We start from the raw sequence: 19,077 nt of genomic DNA, 5'->3' as shown, positions 1-19,077 counted from the left end.
GAAGACTAAATCATTCCTGCATGTGTGTTGACTCAGCAGGGATGTTATGTTATGAGAAAAGTTAGTCTACAGGAGAAACATACCTGAAAGCAACACAGAATGCCAGAGAGCCGTGCTGCATTTTATTCCATTGTTTCCCTTTACATAAATTATAAATAATTATATTAATAAATATTTTCACCATAAATTGATGCTGAAAAATTCATCAGAATGCAGGAAATTATCTTTTTTATGCTCACAAATTTCATGTAATTCAGCATTTAAGATTTCTTAAAAATAGTGTTAAAATCTCGTCTCGATCTCATTGGTTAAGTGTTTCATCACACCCTTATTATAGACTCATTACTGTCAACAACTTGATTGGTGTGTGAAGTGTAATTTTAGGTTAGGAATTTTAATGAACGGGACACTTTATACTCCTTCTCCCTTGCGGCACATGAACACAGTGCTTAAAACTGGGGCGCTGTTGGGACCAACCCTTAAAGAAGATACAGAGGTAGACAGGAAGTAGGGCGACACAAAGATTAGCTGAAAACCTTGATTTTAAAAGCATTTAATTTATATTTCTTACTGGTCTTTTTTTAAGCGTGTCATGCAGGATAGATTTCAGCTAATGTCACATATCTGAGTGTGTAAATGCTGTATAATGTTTTACCTCTACCCTCTCTCCATCTACTGCCATCACAATGGGAAATGTAAGACTGAAAATGAGGAAAACCCTGATATTGATGAGGAACAGGAGTGAGCCTGACATGTGGTTGCTAGTGTGGTGAGTGTGGAGAGGCCTTCAGATAAACGTTTTGAGACATCAGGTGTCTCCGCCTTGGTCCTGGTGAAAATACCTTGAACATTTCTTTCAAATCTGCCTCCTCCGGGATTCATCAACCTTCAGTGGTTGGTGGATGGTTGATGAATATTTGATCAGTGTGTGTATTCACGTGTGAGTTCAGATGAGCAACAAGGCTGAAGTGAATATTAATCTGCATGTGTTTGTGTGCGTTTGCAGTGCGTTTCCTTGTTTGCTGTCAGCCTACTCACTCTCGTGTGTTACTGACCACAGGGCAGCAGTGCAGAGCAGAAAGGAGATAAAGCATTGGTGGAAAGAAAAGGCTCCAGAGAGGATCACCAGCACCATCATCACCATCACCACCACCACCAGAGCCAGGACCAGGACCAGGCTGACGCCGATGCAGAGGCTGAGGGGGAGGGCAATGAGGAGGAGAGGCCTCTGAGGACAGAGGCCTCCAGGAGAGCCCAGCACATCCACCACCGTTCATCTTCCACCAGGACTGAGCACCACAACCACCATCACCACCACCACAGCAGTCGAGCCCGGGGCCTCTCCCGGCAGGAGACTATGGACTCGGAGACCCCCGAGAGCCGAGAGAGCAGAGAGAGCCGAGAAAGCAAGGACTCTGCTTATATTGAGCCACGCACTCAGCTCCTCCATCAGGAAGAGGAGGAGGATGAAGAAGAGGAGGAGGAGGAGGATGAAGATGAGGATCTAGGGGAGGGGCACCCCCAACAGCAACAGCGTTACGAGCCACTGCCCCACCGGGACCACAACCACCATCACCACCACCACCACCACCGCGGTGGGGCGGAGGAGGTCGGCCACAGTACGGGACACCACCGCTCAAAGGAGCGCGAACAGGACCATAACGAGCGGAACAAACAGCGCTCTCACCACCACCGGCCGGCGCGTGACCACCACCATCACTACTACGACCGGGACAGAGACAGGGACAGAGAGGGGGAGGTGGCTCCCAAAAAGAGGGGTGAAGCAGGGGAATGGGCCAGAGACTCCTACATCCACCAGTGACGGACCAAAGAGTCCTCCTGAAGCTCATCTGGACGCCCCTCTTAAAGACCATTCTGTTCTCCCATCGTGCTGCTATACCCTGAAACCACAGCATCCTATTTATGTACACTTCCTTTGTAAATGCTGTTGCATCTTTTTCAACGGCAGGATTTTGATTACATAGATACAAATATAAATATATAAATATATGTATGTGTGTATCTATGCATAGACGTTGTTTATGTGTGGATATGCATGAATATTCTTAAATATGCATATTTTAAACCTGTGTTTGATAAAGCATGACACAAAAGCAGAATTTGTTTCTGTACTGAGCTGTGCTTTCTGTGATTAGCATTTTTATTTTTTTTTATTTTTGCTTGCTACCACTTGAATAATTTGTTCCTTCAGACTACTGCTAAGGTTGACTGCAACGGTTGACTAACCAAGTTAGTTTGACACTATATTTGCTGGTCTTTTGTTTTAGAAGAACTGTTTGGCAATTTAGGAAATGTGCGTAATTGCTGTCTTGCTGAGAGTTAGACTCTAGATGATGCCAGTTTCTTAACTTATAATTTTGGAGGCTGTAGTTTGTGCCGCTGTTAATACTGTTATACTGGCAGTTGTTTCTATTATTTTGTCCTTATTTTGGATAGTCCAAATAACAGAAACACCTTCCAGTATTAATAAAATTCAGATCAACAGCCTCCAAAATACCCATAAAGTTAACACCTCGTTAAACATAAATTAAACAGGAGGATTCACTGTTGTGTTAGACTGTTGTAGTTTTAGCTAGGTGTACCTAATAAACTGGCAACTGAGTCTAGATGAGAGAATCAGTAACACTCATATTTGTAAAGTAAATATGCAGATACAGCTAACAGCCGGTTAGCTTAGCTTAGACTGGAAACAGTTAGTCTGACTCTGTGGGAAGGTTAAATAAAATTAACCTACCTGCCTCTCTAAAGCTCACCAATTAACACTTTAAATCAAAATTACAAAAATACAAAGTCTAAAAATTACAAGTTGTGGTTTATATAAAGTGGGGCTGAACTTTAGCTAACTTTAGCTTACCGGCTGCTCACGCTAGCTGTAGTTTCACATTCAACATTAATTTAACTCTCTGCAAGAAAGTGAATAAGAGTGTTCCCCAAAGTGTCAGACTACTCCCTCAGTTTTATGTTCATCATTTATTGCTTAGTTCCTTTTTTTACCTCTGCGCCCATGGTTTTAGACATTTGGTTTTATGCCTCCTTCGAGGCACACCTTAGTCTTGCCTTACAAGACAAATGACTTCTACAATACCTTCCTCTCTTACATGCAGTACTGTTCTTTGTATGGGTCCAGAGACATTTTATAACATTGATACACACTTTATTCTGCACTTTCACAGATTCACACTGGTTTTAAGTGAAAGCAATTTGATATGAGATTTCAACTTACTGTAGGTCTACTACCAAAACACCATGAAGGTCCATCTTTTATTAAGTCTGACCCCTTTTCTAATGAATGTTGTCCCACTTCATAGTATAACAAATGTTCATTTTAAGAGATCTTCCTCACTAAAAATTAAAACATTTGCAAAACCAACTGAAACAATTCAAAATGTTTACGAGACAAAGATATGTTGTCTGTCTTTTGCCCTTTGTTAACTCCCATGACCAGGGTCCGTTTAATGCAGAGTGATGGTGTTCGATGGTGTACGAGCCTCCAACACCTGTGCTGTGTGTTTAATGACTCATATTTTCGCAGATATCATGCATTAATTCATGATACTGAAGATCTGAATTGAGCCCCTCTGTTTACAAGCCCACTAAACCCTGTCCCTTCACTCTGTTTTTGCCTGACAATTGTAATTATAAAAATTACTCCATTTCTATGCTGCATTGGTAGCATTACAGGTTTTCTAACAGTGTACATGTGTATATGTACATAATGCGTAAATATAGAGAATAAAGTTGGCAACAAAGGACTGCCGAGGGGGGAGAAGAATTTGATGTGTGCTTTGTCAGAAGACCCAGACAGAGGAGGGAAAGCGGTGGCTATAAATAGTCTTCTGAAACTCTACTGAAAAACTGAGGTAGACTCACCGACCTGACTCCTTAGTCGTCATGACAACATCGACATGAATGACAATACTGAGGGGATGCATCTAAAATAGCAAGCAGCTTCTCTACACACAGCGTCCGCCAAAACAGACACAGAGATGCAGCTTTAGTTTAGCTTCAGTTTTAATGTTAAACAGACTTCAGTGCACTTCAGTGAGCAGAGCAGCCAATTTAATGAGCCGTCTTAACACTGCATACAGTCTAATGCACAGAAACAGGAAGGTGAAAGTGGTGTTTCCAGGCAGATGTGTGGATGGACTGATTAAGAGTTTAAAGGTATTTCCCAGAAAGAGGAATTGAGCTGAGGTCAATGTGAAGGTCCTTTAAAATGCTGCACGACAGGAGAACCAGCCAGGTGTTTGTGCACTGTAGGCATGAATCTATAAACTACATCTTAAATTCAATTTGCACTGAATAAATTAGTGTTGTAATTTGTAAAACGTTTCATCAGTGTAATCAGATAATGTGCTGCTTCATATAAAATGAACATTTTAATTTATTTTTTAATTTAAGGAACTTTTATGATGAAACGTATGTATTATCGTTCACACTGATTCAGACAGAACTAGACAGCCTCGTTTCTCTCTCACGAGCAGCAGAAGCACTAATTAGACGTCCCGGTTGCCTCCACCACTACTGAAACACAATAAATTATTAATACCTCTCATGACCTCTTTCTGCATGCTACTTCCTGATCTGAGCTCTGAGATCCAGCCAATCAGCTGTCAGCATGGCAGCTGTGTCGTCACTGTTGTTATGGCGACGCTAGCACTGCTGCATACTGGTTCATTCTCCATCCCCACGTGCCTGCCTCCCTCTCTCTCTTTCCCCTGCACTCCCCTCTCTCCTGCCCTCAGTGTTTATAAAGCTTATCCCTATATGGCCCGCAGGTTTAGGGAGCAGCTGTTAAAAGGCAGATGCTGTAAACAGCACAGTGAGCTTCTTTGTCAACACTGGCCCGTCAAAGCACACAGAGTGTGGTAATATAAACACAATTGTTCCCGTCTGCAGTCTCGTGTGAGAGCTGATGGTGCTGTAAAGAGAAAACATGCCCTCGGGTCAGTCTTTCAGGAACTTGGCAATGAAGAAGCCGATCGTGTCCCCGTCAGCTCTACAGGGGAGGGGGGCTGCTGTTCCTGTCTGGTCCCAGTTCAGCTCGGGACTGAACCTCTGGAGGAGGCGCAGCTGCTCAGGTGACAGGCCAGCTCCTAGCATGCCATCTGCGCCGATGTGAGGCTCCTGAGAAAGATGGGAAAGAAAGCGTGATTTGGTGCGGTTTTCCTAACATCGCTCCACATATCTGTGAGTCTGTGCTTTTTTTTTGTTTGTTTTTTTTGTTTTTTTACCTGAGGCTGAAGCGTGAGGCAAGGAAAGGTATCGAGGGCCCAGGCTACCTGCTCCTCATTCTCGGACAGAGTCACTGTGCAGGTGCTGTACACAAGAACCCCGCCTTTCTTCAGCAACCGCACCGCCTGCAATCACATAATGCAAATATATGTCAGATCTTTTTTGTTTCAAACTGTAACACAATGTGTGTGTGTGTGTGTGTGTGCGCGCAAACTACGGCTGGGGTCCATCACAAACCTACAGAGAATTAGTCACCTGAATCTGCAGCTCCACTTGGTTTTAAAAAGTTTTATACTGACTATATCACATTGACTCTTACACTTCATTAATGTGTTTAAAAGGCATGACATTTGGTGCTAAAGGTAGAAGTAGTGGTCTTTCTGTCAGAGCTGAAAGCTGTTGTTCCTGATGCTCATTTAAACCCAAGTGAAAGTAAAAACCATAGAAAACATTCTAGTGTATAAATCAAAGTTATCAGTAGTACAACATCATTTAAATCATTCAAAAAAACTTTGTGTTTAAGGTGTATTTTCCCTTTAAGATGTGAATTCAGGCTGTAAAATCACACAGCAGTATAATAACAACCCAATGCTGCCATCTACTGGTTAAAATTCATTACAATCAATGTGACGTGGGGGGAAAAACAGCAGAACGGATGTTACAGATCTGTGTGGTAAAACCTACAGCGTGGAATAACTTGCGCTGTAGTGGCTGGTAGGAACAGATCTCCTTGAGGCTCCAGGTCAAGCACATGTTGGGTCTCTGTCCGAGTCCACTACAGGGAGCGTCCAGCAGAACCCGGTCAAAACTTTCAGGAGAGAAGGGAGGTCCTGGAATGAGTTCAGAAACACAAGTATACCAAGTCTTGCGGTTACTCATTGACAAATATTGATAGGAGAAACCTACATGTGTCGCTCTGTACCTGCAGCTTCCTGTGCCGGCTCACTGCTCACAGCTTGAGTGCTGTTAAAACAAAACGCCTTGATGGAACGCAAATGCAGCATTTGGGCATTTTGACGAATTCGATCAATCTTATTTCGGATCCTGTCCAGAGCCACAACCTCACCCTGTGTGAGACGGGGCGAGACAGAAATTCATTAATAAAGCGCGTAAAGCATCAGTAACACAGTATTCAGATCCTTAACTTAAATGAAAGTAGTAATACAACAAAGTAAAAAGTACTTCATTACAAGTAAAAGTACTACATTCAAAATCTTACTCAACAAAACAAAGTAAAAGTGTAAAAAAAAGTGTAAAAATCTTTTACACTGATTCATTAACGTGAGAGCAGCATGTTCTTGTAGCCAGTCTAGTGAAGCTTTAGAAAATGTTATTTTCCCGCCACCCTTTGCCTCTTTGTAAAATTAAATGAATGCCTGTAACTACTAATATGATTTATTACACTTAACACGTGTTGGGCCTGCACACGTCTTCATGTAGGACACAGAAACAACAAAGTCCACACAGGAGTGCTAGCATTACAATCATTTTCTAGATTAATGGTTCCAAACGTTTTGGCTTGTGTCCCCGAGAAACGAGCGATATCTACGTATTACCCCTCGTCACATAGTTTAATATTTCCATTTCTTTAATAGTTTAATTTGAATGACTTTTTGGAGCCTGAAAGGGTAAAACTATCCAGTATTTTACAAGACAAAAATGATATATTAGAGAGATGTTTAAAGAAATATGTTTTTGATTCTCTGCTATCCCGTTTAATGTGTAGTTACCCCTTGGATGTACCACAGGGGTTACAATTGACAAATACATTAATAAACACTTGTTCCCAAACCCTGTTTGTGGGAACTACTGCTCTTAATCATGCTGTATATTAATGTGTATTTTGTAGACTGAATTCTTTCTTGAACCCATGAATATTAACTGGGATCCCTCGAGCAGCTAACACCTGCAGCCAACTGTTTATCAGCTCTGCGGAACTTGTACCTGATCCCCCATGAGCGCAGCGATGTGGCAGGTCTTCCCCCCGGGCGCAGCGCACATATCCAAGATGCGTTCTCCAGGACGAGGCCCGAGCACGTGCCCCACGACTACAGAGGGAAGGTTCTGCACGACACGAAAATCATTTTAGTGTTCCACAACAACGGATTGCAAGAAGCAGAATAGTGTGCAAGTGAATCCCTCTGCTCTACAGACCCAATTTATACTTGACTCAATTCATCATTCTGACACTAATAGATAAGAAAAGTGCACATAAACACCTGTAGGAATGCCAGGCTGGGTAGAACGCCATCGAAGGAAGGACTCTGGTAAAGTGGCTCCACCATCCGAACACCTATTCCTCTAAAATAACAGACAATAGCGACAGAATCATTTTCCTTTTTGAGTTTTAAACCACACAATCACTATGATCGTTTGACCTGAGGAAGACTGGTGGGCGGCCGATCCTCACTTGTTTGTGTTTTTAGTGTAGGTATTTACTAGAGCTGTCCCCGACTAAGGATTTACAGAGTCGAATCAGAATCATCAAGTCCTGCCTATAGTCGAATCATGTGTGTTTTTGTGCACGGCCATTGCGAGCCTAAGCTAAACTGAGGCTTATTGTTTATCCCTCTCTCCCTCTCCCTCTCTATTGTAATAGTCTGTATATTAACTTATTGGGAGAAAACTGGTAGTTCTCTGTAAAATCACACATTGAGCTTCCCCATATCGCAAAATGGCATGATCCTTGTGTTGTTGTAAAGCTTCCACTGTGAGATTGACAGTCGAATCAGGCTCCGGCCATCGAAGCATCGAATCTTCGACTATTCGGGGTCAGCCATAGTATTTACATTATCCTTCTCAATCTGTCACACTATCCATATCACACTAGGGCTGGATGATGGGCAAATAAATGTATATTTTTTGACAGAAACTGTGATATGAGCTGTGATTTTAGTGGGACTGATGTGTTTTCATTTTCACTGAAAAAAATATAAATATGATGGCAATTTGTTTTTTGTTGGGGTTTTACCAAACAAGCTGGTTCGCTTACATCTGGGGAAGATGTTTTGTAGGCTGGGGCGTCTCTGTAGCACCACACTGCTTTATTTATATATTTATAAAAAAAGGTTTCCCTTTATCAAAAAATTGCAGCTCCTGCGACTTAAGATTTTGCACTTGGCCATATTGCGATTTCGATAATATTTCGATGATTTAGCCTTAATGAAGGACAGTCTGGACTACACACTGACCAGATATTCACTTTTGGCATCATTTGCATTTGAAACAAAGTCTACTTACTTGGCAGGTTCATTTGTGCAGAAGATGCTGGAGCGGTCCAGCTGAGCGACTCCATTTCCCACAAACACACTCTGTCCCTGGAAGCTCGTGGCTCCTCGGGTGCACTTACCCTCCAAGTCAGCAAAAACGGACACCACATCGCCAGCCTTCATGTCTAACAACAGTGATTTCATGTTAGAAAAACCACAATCGACAAAATAAAAGCACTTTTTAAAAAAAACATCCACAAATACAGAATCTTTGGAGAAAAGAAATAACACGTATTTTAACACTTTACAAGTGTGTCTTTGAGTCTTACACTTGGGGCTGGCAACGATCCCCGGCACGAAGACATGAGCGCCTCTCAGTACAGCACTGCCACACTGAGCACCGACCACCACCTCTGAGGTGAGCCGCTTCACAGCTCTGAGAACACAAGAGAAAGGGAAGTCGCACATGTCTAAATCAGTTTCGTAGGACATCCTTGGACTGCGGCAGACTACAGTTAGATCTGACTACCGGAGATACAGCATATCTTATCATGCATGGACAATTATTCACAAGCTTTTTTAAAAACCATTTCCTTTGTTTGATTGTATCAGATTGTGCTTCTGTGTGTTCAAAATAAAACAAAGGGGAGGTGGTCATATGCAAACATACAACTATGTACTTACACACCCAAAATAGAACACAACAAAGGATGTTTTTTTGTGCTGTTATTGTATTTTGAATGCGCACCTAAAGAAATGTGTGCACTACTGGCTTTGGTAAACGTGTCTGCTTTTTCTGTCGTCCTTCCATGAAATTCCATGTGGGTTTGGCTTCAGGAAACACTCGCCCAGTGGTCGGACTGATACTGCAATTTAAGGCTAAGTGTGTCCTCAGCAGAGCAGGTTGTTACAGCATTCCTCACATACCTCGGGCCGTCGACAGGAAGGAGCAGCACATCTGGAATTCGCGGGTGAGGGAGAATCTGAAGGGAGACCTCCTCTGCTGATGAGCTGCACATCTGCTGCTGCTTCAGCGACAACAACACACTGAATGTGAAGAACTCGACTGACACGCAGCAACAAGAACCTCAAAACATGTCACTTTCCCTCACAGAGACTCACCTTTTTCAGCTCCTCTGCTAACTTGTGTTTGATCTCTTCCAGGGGAGCTAGGTGAGTGCTGGCCCGAACACACGTATACGAAGGAGGGTGAGACAGGCACGCGAGCAGCTTCTGAAAACGACACTCTGCCTCCTGATGGCCGACGGCAGTCAGCACCTGAAGAAAGGAAGACATTTATTTTCATCAGATGTATTTATGATTCTCCAGAAGAAGAGCAAATAAATCCCTACCTCTTTGTTCATGAAGACACTCCTGAGGAAATCTGCCACTTCAGGCTTCAGGGAAATTCTTGGTAAAATAGACATTTCTGCAGTCTGTGTGGGTGAAAAGTATCCAATCAATAAGCAAACAAGTCATGATTGATGAGCTGCAGGAGGAGAGTGTTACTCAGATCTGAGTCTGAAAGCCTCTGGTGTTGATTGGAAAAGGCTGACAGGCATTAGGACTTGCTTATATTCTCACACATAATACTACTATTACTACATAATACTTTGACCCTAGAACTCAAAGTGAGGAAGTCTTATTGTAAAGTTATATTAATTTTTTTTTAAAGCGTGTGTGTCCTGCTCTGTTTTGTATGTATAATCTTGATGAGTTTGTGCATATTAAAGTATCTTTAAAGGCCCCTCTAGGGATGGACACTGCAAATTAGCTTAGGCTATAAGAGGTATGTGGCATTATTGGTTAATGCTTATTCCTTTACAAATAAACATTAAATAATCAATCTGTCAGTAATAACAGTACAAGAAAACCAAAATAAATAATATTAAGATTTAAATTTAGTAGAGTAGAAATTTAACAGATGCAATTAAAAACAATTTCTGATCCTGATGATAGTTTCTGTTAATCCTTCTCGACGTCGTCCATCTATTAATGGCACAATCTGAATAAAATGTAACAAACATGCGATATTTAATAAAACAATCCATTTGTCATAATGACCTGATGATGTTCCTCCTGCCAACATGGACTAATATCGAATAATAGACCAACTTTACGTTAAGCACGGCTCGTATTTATAAATGAATGCGCGTAGCGACTCCTGCTCAACACACCTGCTTCTTACACTCGTGATCAATATGTGACCAGTTGAATTAATAGTCTATTTTAAGTGTGATAGCGATATAAAGTCCATTTTAACAGTCTCTCGGAGTACTCACGTTGTTATGTGCCTGGGCATGGATGCTGTACTACTACTTCCGTATACGTCACTATCTTGATCACATGACACCAGCTGAATTCATAAATTGAGGCCTGCTGATCACAAACACCTGTATCACGTGTGTCTTTAGATAAACAAAGTGGGAAGTTTAAGCTTAAGGGTCAGTTGAACATGTCCCACACACATCTGTCAACAATTATAACTTCTCCTATAAAAACATATTTTATATTATTACTGTTTATACTGTTTATACATTTATTATTACACAGTAGGAGTTAGAGGTACACAAATACATTAATAAACACTTTTTCACTTTACAACTACATTACCTGTTTATTACATGTCTATCTACTGCACATACATGCAAAATAGGCGGACTTCAAATAAAGTGTTTCTGTCAAAACTAATTTCTGTGCATTTAAAATAAAAACAAACATCTCAAGAAACTAAGATTAAAGATATAATTTAGCTGTACAATAAGTTTTAAAGTATAAAGTATCAAATAAAGTATTAAAAAAGACACAAAAATTATAGTTTATATAACTTCACAATTTATATATGTTTGAGGTGTGTACTTACCATAGTGATAAACAAACTTTATTTGTTTGTTTAAAAAAAGATCACTATGGTGATCTTTACTATTGTACAAACCAGACTATGTTTCCTGTCAAAAATTAATCACATCTAATACCAAGAATGTGTCATACAGTCCTGAGTACTTTTAAACAACCGTTTTAAGAGCAGTAGTGACACAAATAGCTGAAGGTCATGTTGACAAGACAAATAAAAAGCAAATAAATAAATAAAATTATTTAAATAAATTATCAAAATAAAAATGGAATTAATTTAAAAAGATGTTACTGACAAAATAACGTACAAAACTCTCGAAGGGGAAGAAAGAACATATTAATAGGTACAATGTAATTTTCCATCCATCCATCCATCGTCAACCGCTTATCCTGCGTACAGGCTCGCGGGGGGCTGGAGCCAATCCCAGTTTACATCAGGTCGCCAATTACAATGTAATTTTGTCAGCGTACATAAATGAAAAGAGTGCTATAAACGATACCAAAAAAACATTTCCCGACATGAGTAAACAGAAACAGGGGTACTTTTGACTTTACTTATAGATGTGTTAAATATAGAAAACTACGTTTTAAGAGCACCCCATGATGGGGGAATTTAGCAAAGCGACACTTGTGGTTATAGTATTTGGTCATCATACATTTAGTTAGTTTTAGTTTTAGTTATTTAGGATTACACCTAACTGGACCTTCTTTTAAAACATGTGTTTGAAAGCTGCTCTCAAAACAGAAAAAGACTTGCGCCTGACGTCATCACGTAACCGGAAGATAACTGAATAGCTGGGGTCGCTTTTTTCACCGGACCACCTCCAGCAGCTAACTGGCAGAAGAAGCCGTGCGGAGCGGAGCCGACTCAGCGCCGCCACTTCTCAGCCTGTGTTTATACGATTAGCGGAGGCTTTAACGACACCTGAGACGCTCCATAATAAGCCACCTCATCCATGTTACCTTACACAATTTCATCCCCACGATAGCTACGTTTTTACATGTAACCGAGGCGCATGGAGTCCGCGTTGAAAAGGTCGGCGAGGTGTTTTGCGGACAAGAGACCATCCTAAGCTAATGTGAGCTAGCCGCAGCAAGCCACGGACTGAACGGTGCGGACTTGAGTGGAGAAGCTCGGTGCCCACTCTACTGACTGACGGACGGACATTAACCTTAACAATGGGACTCATATTCGCCAAACTGTGGAGCTTCTTCTGTAACCAAGGTAGGTGTCGCTGACTGATTGTTTGTGATTACCTCCCGCTAGCTGCTCAACCGGGGATAACCGTTAGCCCGTTAGCAAAAAGTGACCAGCAAGATTATAACTGATGAGGCAGAAATATGTAGCCGCATGTGTCCGTGACTTTACTCTGAAATGTCTTTGTTTAACCAGCGTAACAGACATTTAAAAAGCCCTGCATCTTTGTCAACCACTCTAGTCAATCTGTTTATGAGTTTGTCAACTAACATGATTACCTTAAGTCACAGTAAGCCATCAGCAGCGTTTTCATCGAGTTGTTAATCTGCTTTAACTTTACTTTCCAGGACACATCACATTACACAACCCTTCCCCCTGCCTTTCTAGGAAGATGTTTATTGTAAATATTCTCATCCTGGTCCTTTTTTTTTTTTTTTTTTTTTTTCCAGTCCAGAAAGTGGAATAAAAACAGAAGATGTAAAAAGAGTGAAAAGGGCAACAAAGAGCATGGATAATCCCACACTTTCACCATAATAACCCAGATTACCTGTATGTGTTTCACTCGTGTGTTTTAAGATGCAGGGTACATAGTAAGGGTGTGTTTTTGTTGGTGGTTCTTTTGTATATTCCAATATGTGAACAAAGAGTTTTTGAGCATGTCATGTTATGTACTACTGTAATGGTTGTTATTGTCATTTGATAGTGAAATATTTATATGAATGCCTCTTATCTTAATCCATTTGGCCTGTGTGTGTAGTACTGTGGCCTTTGAGACTTGTTTTCACTTCTACATTTGCTCCTAACTGTCCCCAGTGTCAGATTGCATTCACTGTTAAAAGAAATTACCAGTGAGGTCTGAAATTGTCAGCAACAGGGTATTTATCTGATTACATGTAATCAACACGGTCAGATTAGATTTCCTGGTTGGTAAGTAGGTAATCAGAATAGAAGTACTGGTACTGGCAGTTGTGTGATTGCACTTTTAAATGTGTCTTAATGTTATTTGTGTTGCTTTATTCTGTTGTGAAATATTTTTCTGCTTCTTGTGCTGCATAAAAACAAGCGGTGTCTTACTGTGCTTAAAAAAAGGGCTTCATTTTGTGGTAGAAGACCAACACATCAATGTCAAAGATACTTTCTTGCAGCCAGTTTAATATTGACAATATTTAGCCTTATAAACCTCAAGTCTAAAGAATTACATTACTGTTTTAGAAATGTTCATCTTATTTTACATCATTTGAAATTCAGATTTCATGATGGGACATTGTACTGTGAGGGTCGCAGGGTGTAGCTTCTCTCTTAGGAAGCAATAGACATGTAACATCCTCCGTCACCCAGTGTGGTTCACAGAGACGGTCAGGACTGCAAGCCCTCTGACCGCACTTCCTTCCTCCTTGGCAGCCACAGGCCTCAGAAGGGCGGAAAAGTCAAGACACTAAAGTGGGATATTTTGGCACATCGGTGTCAGCTCTGATTCTGCATTTAGTCCGTTATGTTTGTCCACTGTCAAACCCTTTGCTGTTATTAGCTGCTTTTTCTTCCTTATGAATGTGACTCTAGTTTCAGCGACTCTCAGAAAAAGGAGGCCAGGGAGTTTTAAGGAAGGAAATAAGTTCAGCCTTAATGATTATGAACAGACGGGAATGCACTGTATAGACTGAACCCGTATATACTTGATGGCATACTCAGTGCCACTTATTGTTTTTAGTGTTTTCTTAATAATATTGTCCTCCTTGAAAATATTTTTTTCGCACATCCTTGAAATCCCATAGTTAATACACTGTTTGTTTTGCAGAGCACAAAGTGATCATCGTTGGACTAGATAATGCAGGGAAAACCACTATACTCTACCAATTGTAAGTAGTTTTTTGGATACAGTTGGATCCTTCTTATATCTGAACTTTCACAAACTGACTTTACGATTCTGTTTCAAGTCTGATGAGCGAGGTTGTCCACACGTCGCCCACTATCGGAAGCAACGTGGAAGAAATAGTGGTGAAGAACACCCACTTTCTGATGTGGGATATAGGAGGGCAGGAGTCTCTCAGGTCCTCGTGGAACACCTACTACTCTAATACAGAGGTGAGAAATACACCATTGTACTACTTTCTAGCAGGCGTGGGGGACAGAGGTATTGTCCAGCAGCAGGTTTTCTTCTGAGCGTGGCAGCTGCTGTGTTTGTTCAGAGCACAGACGGCAGCATGGGCCGCCCAAGTCAGAGGTCACCTTTTCACAAGGGGGCCCATCTGAAAAGCAAAGCGAGGGTCAACCTCCGCAGTGCTCTGGAGAAAAGGGAGGGAGAAGAACTGGGCGAGTCGTGGGAGACGCAGATGTGGGGGAGACCTTTAAAGAGAGCTGTCCCAACAGCTGCCAGACGGTTTAACTGTAGCTTCACAGGCAACATACTTTCACTACCCGTACCTCTTTCTCACTTGTACATGAACATCTGGCCATTCAGACTGCAAAACAAGTAAATAAATTGACATGGGAACTGACTCCTCAACTGTTTCTCTCGCACACGTCTCTGTTAAAGAGCACCGTCATGTTTTAGAGGTGAAATTATTTGATTCATAAATATTCATAGATAAAATTAATTCTTTCTCTAGTTCCAGCTCCTCACATGTGAGGATTTGCTGCTTTCAGTCTTACGTGGCAGTAAACTGAATATCTGCAGGGGGTTGACTGTTGGTCGGACAGAAGGAGCTATTTGAAATTGTGAGCTCCAATGGTTAGTCAATTTATAGATAATTAATCAGCAACTGTTTTTATAATCAATTTAATCTTTTTCAAGCACCAAGGCTAGTCTATGTTTTCAGCTCCTCATATATGAGGATGCTGTTCTTTGTCATATGTGGCAGTAAATTGAAACCTTTTTATGGGTTTTGGACTGTTGTTGAGACTAGGCCTGCAACTAACACTTAATCTCATTATCGATAGATCTGTCAATCATTCTCACGATTAATTGATTCGTTTTTTGTCCATAAAGTGACAGAAAATTATTAAAAAATACCTATATTTAAGGCAGAGAAGGCTTGACGCCCAGAATGTCTGTTTCAACAGAGTTACTAGGAGCCCTAGGGTACTACAGGAATCATATATACGCAGTAACCCTACAGTTCCTTTATTAACTTCACCCTTTCATTGAAGCGTGGTGTCAGACCCTGTGGATGCCCGGCTGTGATCTGGGTCACAGTCGTGTTGGATAACGTGTATTGTTGAAGCTTTCTTCCTGTGTCGTTTGGTCTAAATGCCGTCTCTCACATATCACCCAAGCCAATGTGCCTTTGGTCTTTTGTCATACAGGGTCACTCTCTCATTCACAAAGGGCTCATTAGCATAGCGGTCACCATTGCTCATTGTGAGGCTCTTGGCCTGGAAATGCCCACCCGCTGTGTTGCATTTCTGTGCTGTAAATGTCTTTTTGAAAAGAGTTCGCTCACTCTTGTGTGGCTTCTGCCTCACGACTCTGCAGTTCATCATTTTGGTGGTGGACAGCACAGACCGAGAGAGGCTGGCCATCTCGAAAGAGGAGCTCTACAGGATGTTGGCGCATGAGGTAAGATCTAAACACGACTTGGTATGGCCATAAGGAAGCAGACTATACAGAACTATACAGAGTATAGTTGGTCTCTTTGTTCTCTCCTTTGCCTCCCCTCAGGACCTGCGGAAAGCAGCTGTGTTGATATTTGCCAATAAGCAGGATATGAAGGACTGTATGTCTGCAGCGGAGATCTCCAAATACCTCACCCTGAGCTCCATCAAAGACCACCCCTGGCACATACAGTCCTGCTGTGCACTTACAGGAGAGGGGTAAGAGATTTATGTTGGCCATGGCACACAGCAGTGGACACACGGAGTGACGGATTTAATTAATTCAGGGATTAGACATTAGAAATTCAGTCAAGATCCCAACCACACAGACCTAGAGTCGTGTTGAACTGATCTTGTTAAGGATGTAGAGTACAATCAATGACATGTTTCCTGTACAAGAAAAAACTAAGACAGGTTTATTTATTTAAAGACGTGTACAGATGTTTTGTCACTGTGTAGTGAGTGGCAGCAGTTCAGCAAGTACTTCTTTGTTGTGCAAGCTTCAGTTTGTTTCACAATAAGTTGTTTGTGTCAAATTTTTTAGTAGTTTTACAGCTAAATGATAGGTTTAAGGGATGTGTAAGATAAGAAGAAGAAGAAGGTAATTTTAACATAATTATTCTCATTACACTGAAAAACATTTAAATGATTTATTATGGTGTGATTTTTGCAGAGATCCGTATCAAATAATGAGTCTGTAGAATATGATGTGTAGGCCAGGATGACAATATTCAATTTAAAAGGACATTTTGCCTAATAAATATTGCACCTTCTGCACATTATATTTGGTGTCAACAAAAACATTGTAATACAATACTGTGTGCATTTTACTGCCCCACTTCTGAACACAAGTGTAATAGTTAAATAACACGTAGGCTGTTTGGACTTTTAATTACATGGATGTAATATTTAAACAAGTACTGAAGGGCTGCTGTGAGTCCTGCAAACCACCAGGTGTCACTGTGCGTGCTGCATTTAAAGCCTTGAAGCTTCATAAAGTCTACCATCACTAGTATATTATGTTTGCAGCCATCCGTGAAATATACCTTCACTGACACGTCTCCATTGTTTCTCCAGTTTATGCCAAGGCCTTGAGTGGATGACCTCGAGGGCTGGACTCAGATAGCCCCATCATCTGCCACGGATGGCCTGACTACCTGCACCACCCGAATGGTGGCACAACAGCTTGTCCTTACTGGCTTATTGTTACTTTTTATTTTTTTAATGATGAATTTTAACGGACTTAGACCTCTGGAGACGACGGGCGGCATCGCCACCTCCCACAGCTTCATTGTTACAGCAGCGCTGGCGTCGGCAGCGACGTGACTAGAAACAATGAACTCACCTGGTTGTGGAACGAGACGTCGCTTTTACAGTGAAGGAGGAGAATAAAGGAATATTCAGCAGGACTCAAGCTAAGAGTACGTTCAAGTGCAGACGCTCATCACTTACAACACGTACATATCATGAACATCACACCATATCATGAACATCACGTTGGGGGAAAGCTGGTGCAGCTCTATTATAGAGAAGTTTGTTCGGGTTAAATGGGACAAAAAAAAGGAATTACAGGCAGCATTGTAAACCCAGTCCTGGGGGGGATGACACTAAGTTGTTTTGTTTTCTCATTCTTAGCACAGACATTGATATGTTACACATGATTTCAGTTTCATAAGCTACATTGTCGGTGGTTTTTCTCACACTACAACTTATCGGTGCCGTATGAAAACGCGGTCAAACATTAGCCTCGCTTATTATTATTATTATTATCATTATTATTATTAACGTTGAGCCTGTACTTGTATGTAACTGAGCCAAATGGTGTAGATTCAGCGTGTTGGCGTGCAAACCTTTTCATAAACTTGACCTTTCTGGAATAAAACGGAAAATACTTCAGCCTTTTATTTACTTTAGCAAAGCATTAAGAAATGCAGAATCATGCAGGTACAAAGCTCACTTTTAACAGTATTTTGAATTGAATGACTGCTTTTTTTGTTTTTGTCACTGATGCATTATGATTTTTATTTAATTTTTTGCTTATCATTGCTTATTTTCATTGCAAAGGAGTGCAGGTTTGCTCGTGGTGAGTTAGCATAGACCGGTTTTATATCGTTGGTGCTCTGCAGGTGTGTGACTGATCCACTGCATCCTCCTATAAAACGGCTTGTTCATTTTCTGCAGCTGTGTTTTTTTTTTGTTTTTTTTTTGTGGGGGTGCATATTTCTCTTTAAACATTTTGTACTTTTTAAAAAACAAAGGGATCAGATAATGCCACCGTAAAAAATGTGCCACACACATTTATCGGAAGTCGTTACTCACCACTTTAGTAGCATCAAGATTTTGGCCATTGTATAGTTAAAATACTTGATCCTCAGCCTTAACCATGCTGCTGTGAGTGTCTGGAGGGCCGTGTGTGACTCTGACAGTCTGCTTATGAGTTTCCCCTCTGACCCAAGGAAGAAGTATGTGAACTTGGTAACAGATCTATGCACGTGCGAAGTTTCACAGTGGCCAAAAAAGGGGATGTGCATCTTGGTCTCAAGAATATAGTGGGGGGGTTTGTTGTGGGACAAGGTATTTTTTACACTTGATAGGAAGAAGGGTGATGTACAGCCCCCAGACTCTGCAGCATTAAGGTTTACAGCTTTTTACCTTGACCTCACAAAGCAAAGGAACCGATCATGTACTCTGTGTGGTGGCGTCTAGTCTGGGTCATGTACTGTATGTCAGTTTTGTTTTCAATAAAAAAAAGTTTTGAACTGAGTTTTACCTTTTGTGTTTTTTACTTGAAATAAATGGAGTAACAGGAGTTCTGCTACCAGAAAGAAGTGTCTGTCAGGTTAGGTCCCGTACATTATTTGTTTTATTTTGAGGATTTCTGTCATTTGTTACGTTGACACTGTGTCGTAATCAGCACAGTGCGCTGGAAAGAAGCCTGATTGGCTGTTCTGCAGCACAGTGGGCGGGACT

General features: G+C 41.2%; 3 protein-coding genes across 10 annotated transcripts in view; 2 read left to right on the top strand and 1 right to left on the bottom strand.

The window, feature by feature from the left end:
* The window catches only part of cacnb2a (calcium channel, voltage-dependent, beta 2a), an 85,776-nt gene extending 81,991 nt beyond the window's left edge, over positions 1-3,785 (top strand). For 3 of the 6 annotated variants that reach the window (XM_038729879.1, XM_038729863.1, XM_038729904.1), the window contains one exon: positions 1,061-3,785. In XM_038729879.1, the coding sequence (XP_038585807.1) occupies positions 1,061-1,822 (762 nt within the window). In that variant the 3' untranslated portion in view covers positions 1,823-3,785. The remainder of the gene's footprint in view (positions 1-1,060) is intronic. The other 3 variants (XM_038729887.1, XM_038729896.1, XM_038729872.1) reach the window with 1 other exon arrangement.
* A 276-nt stretch (positions 3,786-4,061) lies between these two features.
* nsun6 (NOP2/Sun RNA methyltransferase 6) lies at positions 4,062-10,806 on the bottom strand. 3 transcript variants are annotated; one of them, XM_038729937.1, is made up of 12 exons: positions 10,748-10,806; positions 9,818-9,901; positions 9,588-9,743; positions 9,393-9,493; positions 8,795-8,901; positions 8,497-8,650; positions 7,476-7,557; positions 7,201-7,320; positions 6,179-6,323; positions 5,941-6,086; positions 5,256-5,381; positions 4,062-5,148 (listed from the first exon to the last, which is right to left on the bottom strand). In XM_038729937.1, the coding sequence occupies exons 2-12, from the start codon at positions 9,890-9,892 to the stop codon at positions 4,969-4,971; spliced, it is 1,392 nt and encodes a 463-aa protein (XP_038585865.1). In that variant the 5' UTR covers positions 9,893-9,901; positions 10,748-10,806; the 3' UTR covers positions 4,062-4,968. The 3 variants fall into 3 exon arrangements, with proteins under 3 accessions (XP_038585865.1, XP_038585876.1, XP_038585872.1); XM_038729948.1 differs by having other exon boundaries at positions 9,393-9,490; XM_038729944.1 differs by lacking the exon at positions 10,748-10,806 and adding an exon at positions 10,643-10,660.
* A 1,340-nt stretch (positions 10,807-12,146) lies between these two features.
* Positions 12,147-18,871, top strand: arl8 (ADP-ribosylation factor-like 8). Its single transcript, XM_038729853.1, has 6 exons — positions 12,147-12,543; positions 14,312-14,372; positions 14,451-14,598; positions 15,989-16,072; positions 16,175-16,326; positions 17,185-18,871. The coding sequence occupies exons 1-6, from the start codon at positions 12,498-12,500 to the stop codon at positions 17,231-17,233; spliced, it is 540 nt and encodes a 179-aa protein (XP_038585781.1). The 5' UTR covers positions 12,147-12,497; the 3' UTR covers positions 17,234-18,871.
* Positions 18,872-19,077: the final 206 nt, after the last annotated feature.

Source organism: Micropterus salmoides, unplaced genomic scaffold, assembly GCF_014851395.1.
Source record: "Micropterus salmoides isolate LMB-PRFRI ecotype aquatic unplaced genomic scaffold, ASM1485139v1 Ms_hic_scaffold_1, whole genome shotgun sequence".
Taxonomy (NCBI): Eukaryota; Metazoa; Chordata; class Actinopteri; order Centrarchiformes; family Centrarchidae; genus Micropterus; species Micropterus salmoides.
Note: the sequence above shows the minus strand (reverse complement) of the source record. Positions and strands in the feature narration are given on the sequence as shown.